Source organism: Antrostomus carolinensis, unplaced genomic scaffold (assembly GCF_000700745.2).
Source record: "Antrostomus carolinensis isolate BGI_N321 unplaced genomic scaffold, ASM70074v2 scaffold14141, whole genome shotgun sequence".
Classification (NCBI taxonomy): domain Eukaryota; kingdom Metazoa; phylum Chordata; class Aves; order Caprimulgiformes; family Caprimulgidae; genus Antrostomus; species Antrostomus carolinensis.
Window position 1 is genome coordinate 1 of NW_010294922.1, and position 9,243 is coordinate 9,243.

General features: G+C 38.5%; 1 protein-coding gene across 1 annotated transcript; it reads right to left on the reverse strand.

Moving 5' to 3' along the window:
* Positions 1 to 2,798: 2,798 nt before the first annotated feature.
* GPR37 (G protein-coupled receptor 37) lies at positions 2,799 to 3,799 on the reverse strand (the record flags this gene model as incomplete). Its single annotated transcript, XM_010177809.1, has 1 exon — positions 2,799 to 3,799. A coding segment is annotated over one exon (819 nt), but the record flags the coding sequence as incomplete, so codon positions are not given.
* Between the last annotated feature and the right edge of the window lie 5,444 nt (positions 3,800 to 9,243).

The window sequence follows — 9,243 nt, forward strand, 5'->3', positions numbered from 1 at the left end:
CAAACCATTCTATGATTCTATGATCATTCCCAAAAGTAGAAAGAAAAAGCAATGCAGTATTCCATCCTCAACAAAAGGCATATTTATCATGACACTTAAATACACTAACGAGCCACATCTGGATCAGAATGGCTGCAACAATGCAAACCTGCTAATGTGGGATTAGTTTAGAAAACAAATTAGAATAAAAGGGTATCTTGCATATCCAACTGCTATGAGGTCCAAGGCACAGGGGAGAAATAGCTATGAAAAATGCTCTTTCAGCAGCAGAAAAGGCAAGGTTACACTGGATACAAAGAAGCCCCACTGAATACAAGGCTGGAGAATGCTCCACTACATAAGCAAGAGGGTTATTTCCAAACACAGCATTATTGATCTTCAAATTCTACCTTCTCCAATGAATTTTTAAGTCTCTTTCTTGCTGGTATTTTTTCCCCCAGTAGGATTAGCATACATATATTGTGGAAATGTTTCAACAGAGAAGCAAACTGCACCAGTCTGGGACACAAAGCATTTAACCTGGGAGCGAGCAGCATTCCTTGGCAGCGCTTACATGTATCCACTGCAGACTGGAAAGCTGGAAGCATCTAATGTCCAAGGCAATTGGGGATCTTTCCTGTCCAAGTGCAGTCTTGCACCCAAATCAGCAAAATGTCGTCACTTAATATTCCCAAGTAATTTCTATATTTCCTTCTTTAAGAAAAAGTGCTTCCTCCCATTCTGTTGTTCCTGTCTCAGGTCCTTGACCCCACTGCTCATGCTGGGACTGAAAAGGCAGCTGAGAGAAGCAATTCAGCAAGCAACCTGACGAAGGAACAAAAAGGGAAGCTTTATTGCCATTCTTTATAAATATTGGCACCTACAAAAGGAGAATAGAACAAATCAAAATGCAGTGATGGGAATATGTATTTGAGGAGACACAGGCACCACAGTGAGGAGATTTTGGTTTTATCTTTTATCTTTAATACCTTTCATAGTTTATCGAAAGTAATCAAACAATGTGAAGTAAATGAAGGGTCTCTAAAGAAGGGACAGTTCCCCCGTCTTCAAAAGTGATTGACCATCTTACAAAATTATTTTTAAAACTTAGGTACTTCAGCAAGTCTTAAACAGAAACACATATTTAAATTTAGGCCTGTGCTTAAAGCAGATTGCTGCATCAAAAATTAGAAAAAGAACTCAAGTGCACATATATATGTGGATTCATATTCAGATTAATTAATTTCATCTGCTTTTCTGTAGAAATTGTTATAGGTTAAAATGGTAAAGAAAAAGAAGAAATACTGCTTGACCAAGTAGATACAAAGATTAAACATATTAAATTCAGAATCTACAAATTCTGAAGTAAGACATCAGTTACAGTCACTGTTAATTTCAAAGGACAATTGCATGGGATTTTACTTCTGCACATACTATTGAAATAGTATTATTTATTTAATTAGTATTAAAATATAAGCTAATTATAACAAATTCAGTTTCTTAGCATGTGTCTACACTTCAGCCCGCTGCCCAGTGTAAATATGAGACAGCCTGCCTGCCAAGAACAGCCTGTCGACTTCAGCCAAGAAGTGGGGCAAATAAGCTCTGCTGGTACAGATAGGCACTTCCAGCCTCCAACCTGGCTTGCTTATAACAGCTTTAGATTTGACTATATTGCACTATTGCTGGCAGCATTGATATACCCTCTTTTTAATAATTCTGCGGACAGCAAGAAGCCATCAGCAAAACACACCATGGTTCTCAAAAACAGCTTCAGAGCTGTGAGCTGCTACTGAATAGCAGTCTCTGTGAGAGCAGCATGATTTATAATCAGTATACAGAGCCCCCATGATTAATATTCATGCTACATATCCCAGAATAAATAGGAGATGCCAGTCTGATCCAAAGCCCTCTAAAACTGATGGAAACCTCTCAATTGACTGCAATGGGCTCTGGGTCAAGCCCTGAGTGTCCAAGTGTGTTTATACCTTTTAAAAAAAGGAAGATATTCACTCTCCACTTGTTTCAGTCCCACACATTTACTGTCAGCAAACCTCTGGCAAAACAATGCCTTCCTCTCACTAAAGCCAGTAGGAGTTATACATTTGGAGACTGAGGACATTATTTTAATGTAAAACCAGTAACAAATTGGAAAGAAACTTGATTTTGAAACTACACAAGACAAAATTTAGTGAGAAAGCAAATCTTTCTTTGTAAGAAGTACAAAACAACTTAGGTTTTTGTATACCTGCAGGTTAAGAAGGAAATCTTCAATGAGGCACATTGAACCTTCGTAATATATACTAAAAAAAACCACTCATGTAAATCTAATACTATTATAACCATCTTCCTTAAACTCTCTAATTATAGCCTCCAAGGGTAAGTACATGAATGGTAAATTAAATATGGTGATTTAAATAATTTTATGTTAAGCAAAGTTTTTTTTTTTTTACTTATTAAAGTAATGTAATACTACTTGTAGATGTCCTTATTAAATGCAGATTGACAATAATGTTAAAGAATAAAACCTCGTTTATTTTTATGCTACTTCATAAATTTTCTGAAGTCCAAGTCCTCTCACAATAGCATACAGTAATTGGATTAAAACTACCTTCAAATACTTTCCACCACACCTTTTACATGAAAAATCTTGCAAAACCCACAATGTCTATATAATCATTTTACAATGACTATCAAAAAAATACTATGGAATTAAAGTGGATTGATATGGATTCTCCTCCCCAATCAATAAAATCCTAGCACCATACAATTTATCACAATTTAAAACTGAGTGCTGGCTCTCCTCTCTCTTTTTCATTTTAATAACCAAACAAATTATTTTCCAAAGTACAACTGCTAATATGCACATTGGTTTCCAGAGTAGTTTTCAATAATATTTTTTTCTTTCTTGCATTTTGCTTTAAGAAGAAAAATCTGAAGTAAAAAAAAAAAAAAAAAAAAAAAAAAGGAAAACGATACAGGAAATAAAGTCCTAAGGTAATTAACAGTGAGTCCCCACAGAGGCAAAAGTGGACATTTCACGACGGATGGTGCTGAAAGGGGAGAGCTCCAGTTCTGTGGTGTACTCATTGTCATTGTCATCACTTGTCACTGTTGAAGACTTCTGGATGCATTCATCACAGCAGCAACAGCAACACTCCATAAAGGCCCGGCTGAAAGGTTTACAAAGACAGAAAAGGAGAACTGGGGTAACACAGGACTTAAAGAATAAAAGGAACTGACTAATAAGATGGAGAAGGTCCATAGTCTGCCGAGAGACCCCTGTGGACATGTAGGTAGTCACAATGTTGCAAATGTTTTCAGGAATGATGCAAAACCCATACAAAATGGTCAAAGCTACCACTGTGCAGTTCATCTGACTTTCCAGCTGAATCTGTCGCTTGTTCCCCCTTGTGCAAGCCTTTTCCGCTCTCCTGATTTTCCTTGCTGTTACCAGGGAGCAGGTAATAGTGAAAAGGGTTGGCAAACAGAAATAGCAGCCAAAGTACCACCAGAGTCTTGCCCCATCATAAGTGAGAGCTAACACGTAGATGGTGTCAGGTAGCGTGGTGGAAATCTTCACCACGCACCGCTCCCCTGGTGGGCTGCCGCTGTACTGGGGGTCCTCCTTTGCCAGCTGGCGCAGCACGACCTCGGGCAGGGCCAGCAGCAGCGCACCCACCCAGATGACAGCCAGCTTGGCCGTTGTCGAAGTGCAGTTTTCGATCATCTCATAATACATCTGCACGTTGGTGGCAGCACGAAATCGGTCAATGCAGAGGGCACACAGCGTGAACGTGGTGACTCCAAGAGAGGCTACCTGGGAAGGAGAAAAGGGAAGGTCAGTTATTACAGGTGCTGTCTGGGGGATGGAACACCTCTCCTATGAGGAAATGCTGAGAGAGTTGGGGTTGTTCAGCCTGGAGAAGAGAAGGCTCCAGGGAGACCTTATTGCGGCCTTTCAGTACTTAAAGAGGGACAATAAGAAAGATGGGGACAGACATTTTATCAGGACCTGTAGCAATAAGACAAGGGCAATGGTTTTAAACTAAAAGAGGGCAGACTTAGACTAGATATAAGGGAGAAATTTTTTACAATGAGGGTGGTGAAACACTGTCAGAGGTTGCCTACAGAAGTGGTAGATGCCACATCCCTGGAAACATTCAAGGTCAGGTTGGATGGGGCTCTGAGCAATGTGATCTAGTCAAAGATGTCCCTGATCATTGCAGGGAGGGGCTGCACTAGATGATCTTTAAAGGTCCTTTCCAACCCAAACCATTTTGTGATTGTCAGAGTATAGTCTATTCAGTGGAGAGTGGTAAAACTTCATCTCCTTCAAAAGTCTCCTGGTCCCCTGTTGATGGTAGTCTTCTTAGAGACAGAAGATGAAGGGCTGAACTCACTCAAGCTGAAGAGGTAATTAATTTATTGCATGAAGGCTGTTACCATTAAGCTGTTCTCTGGAAGTGGTTTATACTCCTTCATAGTTAAAGAAAGCTCAGTTTGTACTCTGAAACACCAGTCAAGTCTAGCCCCTTGACCGACTAAAACAAAGGAAAACCTATTTTAGGTGTATTAGTGTAGGACACAGTTAAGCACCCTCAAAACAAACATCACAGACAGAATCTAGCTACCGGTGTTTGCTGAACTATCACCCAGCATGCATCCCAAAAGGGTACATCCTTCTGTTTTTCTGACTAAAAATATTTATTTCAACTTGGTGTCATCCTCTTCTGGAGGTCCATGCAAGCATCTGTGCAATGCTGAGTGAAAAAAATTGAGGAACGGACAAATATGTAAAACTAAACTTCCTCCTCCCCCCTATTTTTCTAAGGGGTGTTTTTCAGAAAGATCAGTTACACCACAGGGGTTGGAATTTAAGTCAAATGGGGAGAGATGGAGAGTCATTCCTTCAGCAGAAGTATGAACTTATGCTCGTATCACATGCTCATCAAGCATGCAGGGGATCGTAACATCGAAACCTTCCATATCCACAAAATTTAGGAACCCTGCAGATTAGGCAGCTTCTGAATGGAGTAGAACCCAACAACTGTTTTTGTGGACTTAAGCTTTTAAGTGAAATTTTAATGGGATATAGGCACATAAAGTAATCCCACACTGTGAGTTCAAAGAGACTGCTTCTGAAATCTTCAGACTTACAGAGCCTGTGTAAAACCGACCTTCACCATAATAGCTAGACTTTAATAATCTATCTTTATTTAGGAAAAAATCACAGGAAAATCTAGGCTAATTTCATAGGAAACATCCTGTGGGGGAGTGTACTGCAGGCCAGGAGAAATGGCAGTTTCGTTGTTTATATGATTTAATGATGGATTGGCCAGAGCTCTCAATTATATACTGTAAGAAGCAAGTACAGAGCAAGGCATATGTTCTCTAGCTTTAATAACCATAATTCTATGCATGAATAGAAATCTTGTACTTTCACAAAACATAATTTCCAATCATTTTATCCTGTTTATAATTAAATTTCCTAAAAAGAAATTTGCAAGAAGACTACATACATTTAGGCCTAATCATATTTCAAATAAATTCAACTTCAAATTCAAAGCAGAAGTCTCATTAGCTTCAATTGGAGAAAGATTAGGTTCCCTGTTGCATTCTAATTAATTTATTTTCTTGGGTTTGCATGCTTGTGTTATGTTGAAAATGTGTTGATGCAAAAGAAGAAAACCTGTTAAATAATATTCTTAATAAAAGTAAAGAATGCTTACTTTAAACAAACAAATAAATCACATGTCTGTGCAATTAACTGGGAAATCTAGGGTAATATTAGGCAGTTCATTATAATTTTGCTTTCCCAAATTTGACGTGCAATGATATATATAAATTTCATATAGGTAGACTTAAAAAAATACTTTCTGATTTCCACCATAATTTTGAAATATTTCTGTTTATGCATCTCTTGAAAAAAGTTTTGCAAAGATAGTGCAATTTTGCATAATTATATAAATGAATCATTAACTCTGGCCTTCAACATTTAAAGGCCATATCAGATTGCTAAAATTGAATATCAATGAAAAATATTAGGCAGTTGGGATCAGAACTGTTAGGCACTGGCTTAGTTGGAGAATTCTTTGAAGCGGCTTCCTAAAAGATGGAATAAGTAAGATGTGATCTCTTACTAATTAACTTGCAGGAATATTTAATGATAAAAAAGCAGTATCGTAAACATTTTTAATAGGCAAACCTATTGATTTAGGAAGTTAAACTGTCTGACAAGATTCAAAGAAAGCTTGGTAAATACAGTACAAAATAAAAACAATTATAGAAAAAATACAGTTACAGGGAAGTCTTAATGAACACTGATGAACTTAGCTAATGAAAAATAATTTTCACTGCTGAGAGTTAGGTTTTTAAATTCAAGACTAGTGACTTTGTTTCCAAAACATTTGAATGTGTGTGCAGTCTTCAAATTCTTTATAGTGACAGCAAAACCTTTAGCCAGAACATCCAGTGTGAATAACAAAAGGGTCAGGACTCTGCCCTCTACAATTACGGGAGACAGGGAAATAACTGAGATTCAGGAATGGATAAGGAATTGAAATAAAATCAGCAGAACAGAAGAAAATCTGAGGTATTGTATATTAACATTTTTCCCTCTCAGCTCTTACGTGAGCCCTTCTCCCCACCCCCAATGCACATGCTTTTATTGCTTTAGCATTTCATTGCAAACAGGCTGCTATACAGTGGCTAAGATGTTAAAACTCTGCAGCTGTTAAGGCTGGACTAATGAAAGAAGACATGCCTACCATGAACAAACATAACCTACGGGGTTCCTGTCACATTAATTGACCAGCAACTTGGAGGTTTAAGACAGTGAAATAGAGCAAGAGGAAACAACTAAGAGCAGTGGAAGACAGCTTTAAAAACTCTCCTGTGGATTTGCTGATGAAACAAGCTAAACAAAGCTAGTGTTTCTCTGGAACAAGCAACGGTTTCCTATTTTCTGTAGGTTAACGGAGTTTGTGATGCCATGGAAAAGCTTGTGAAAAACAAACATTCCCAAGCAGATGAACAAAGATTCACTCCAGCTGACTTGTTTCAAGGCAGTATAGCAATTTAAGGGTCTGCTTACTTACTCCCCACTGCAGACTATGAGTAAAAGCCAGCAAAATCAATGGGTGCTGCTCACAACCTATGTGGGCAAGAACTGGGACATGCATCCTGCATGTTCACACAATTTCAATTTAAGGGTGTTTCTTCATACCAGTCATATCAATAATGAAAGCTGAAAATGTGGAAGAAGCCAGAGAAGTTTCCTTTTTAATCTATTTCACTGCCCTGAAATAACCACAGAACAAAGATAATTAATTTGATGGGAAGTATGGAGTTTAATGGTGCTCTTGTTGTAACAGCTGAGCTTATGATATGCTGATATGCTGTTGCAGTCTTAATTCCAACAACCTGGCAGGAAATGAGGCAAAGCAAGGGTGAGTCAGGCTCAGTAGTTTCTGATCATCACTTCGTTGTCTGATTTATTTCCATATGGTCCCTATGAATATTCTCCTTCAGTCTCTAGATGCTCAGGATGACAGTAGTTTACATCTTTCTCTTACTAGATGATATCAGAAAAGTCCATAAGTTTCTAACTGAATAACCCATCGATCTGCTTTGAGAAGGTTGTGAGGTAAAGCCTGCTTTGAGGAGGTGTCCACACTATTTGGGCAGAGAACCGCTGCTGAAGGGATTACCAGCTACAGCATACACACACAAAAGATTCTTGTTACAAGAGAGTCTCTTAAATAATACTGTCGCTCATTTAAAACCATTGACAGGGATGTTAGGGGGCACTGTGATGCTCCTTTGAGACACTGCACAAACCTTTGGTCATTAGCTCACCAGTTTTCAGTCAACTGTGTCAAAACTCATTTGAGGAACTGAGGCCAGACAGAACAACAGCAAAATAATGAAATGCTCAGCTTAATTGCATCAGTTCTCCTCTCTGTCCCTCCAACATACTCATTCTCCTTTCACGAACTTCAACAATTACTTACATGTTCCCAGGCCTCCCCTGGCCTGTCCTACTTCTCCTGGCTGTGGTCCCACCACCCTGGCCTCTAGGAGCAGAACCTCTGACTGACCAGGGAAACAATGCAGATGTAGTATGGTGAGCAATGCCTGTGGAAATAAGGCAGAATTCTCTCCCACTAATATCTGCTTGACTAGATAAAGGTAATGAAAACAAAATCAGAAACAAGATCAGAAATGGTGATTTGGGTGAAAAGGTCAATGAAGACCAAATTCTGTGAGTGAACAGAAAAAGACAGGTTGGGTCACTCAGTCCAGTAAGATGAAGAAGTGATATTGTTGCTATCTACAAATAAGTCCATCTTGAGAGACAAAAGTTACTTAAGCCGAAGAACAGTGAATATAACACAATGGGAATCAACCAGCCATGAGCAACTTGAGGCTGGAAATTAGAGGGATCGCTAACCATCTCAGACATTGTGTTCTCCAGCATGCCTTCGAATAGAGAAGTGAGGGGAAACAATGCAGACGGAGTTTATATGTCACAAGATAAAATAAAAGAGTCACAAGAAGTGGCTGCTTCTACTTGCTGAAGCTGGATTTTCTAAAACAGAATATATTTTATGTTGGTAACACACAGTTTCTTAAACTACATGGCACTCTTCCTTCATTTGTCACAAGGCAGGATAAGTATTCGAAAGATTTTCTTGTTGTAATAGGAAAGCTGAATTACAGAAAAGCCAAGCCATCTCTGAGCTCTCAGTGACACTCTCTTCATATCCATTCCTGTTACACCATATAAATGACTAATTCCCCCCCGCCCAAGCCATTAGAATCTATCATCTTATTATGTTCTCAGTGACACTCTCTTTATATCCATTCCTGTTACACCATACAAATGGTGTAACAGGAATGGTATAAATTCCCCCCCCCCCAAGCCATTAGAATCTATCATCTTATTATGGCTGTTCTATATCCACAGCAAACTTCATAGCTTTAGAGCATGTTAATACAACATACCATGGTGGCTCTTGCAGTCTTCTCAGTTTTGCTTGAGATAAATAAAATTAATACAGACTGCAATACTTTTTTCGTGCTATTCTACACTTACAGTACAGAGTCCATTAAAAAGACTAGACTGCTGCAAAATAAAAGGTCATCCATTGCAAACAATTATTTAATTAAGTTTATCTAGATTTCTGGGTTATGTTCTTTCAATTTAAAAAAAAACAACAAAACCAAACCAAAACAAAAACCCCAAGAATGACAGTGATT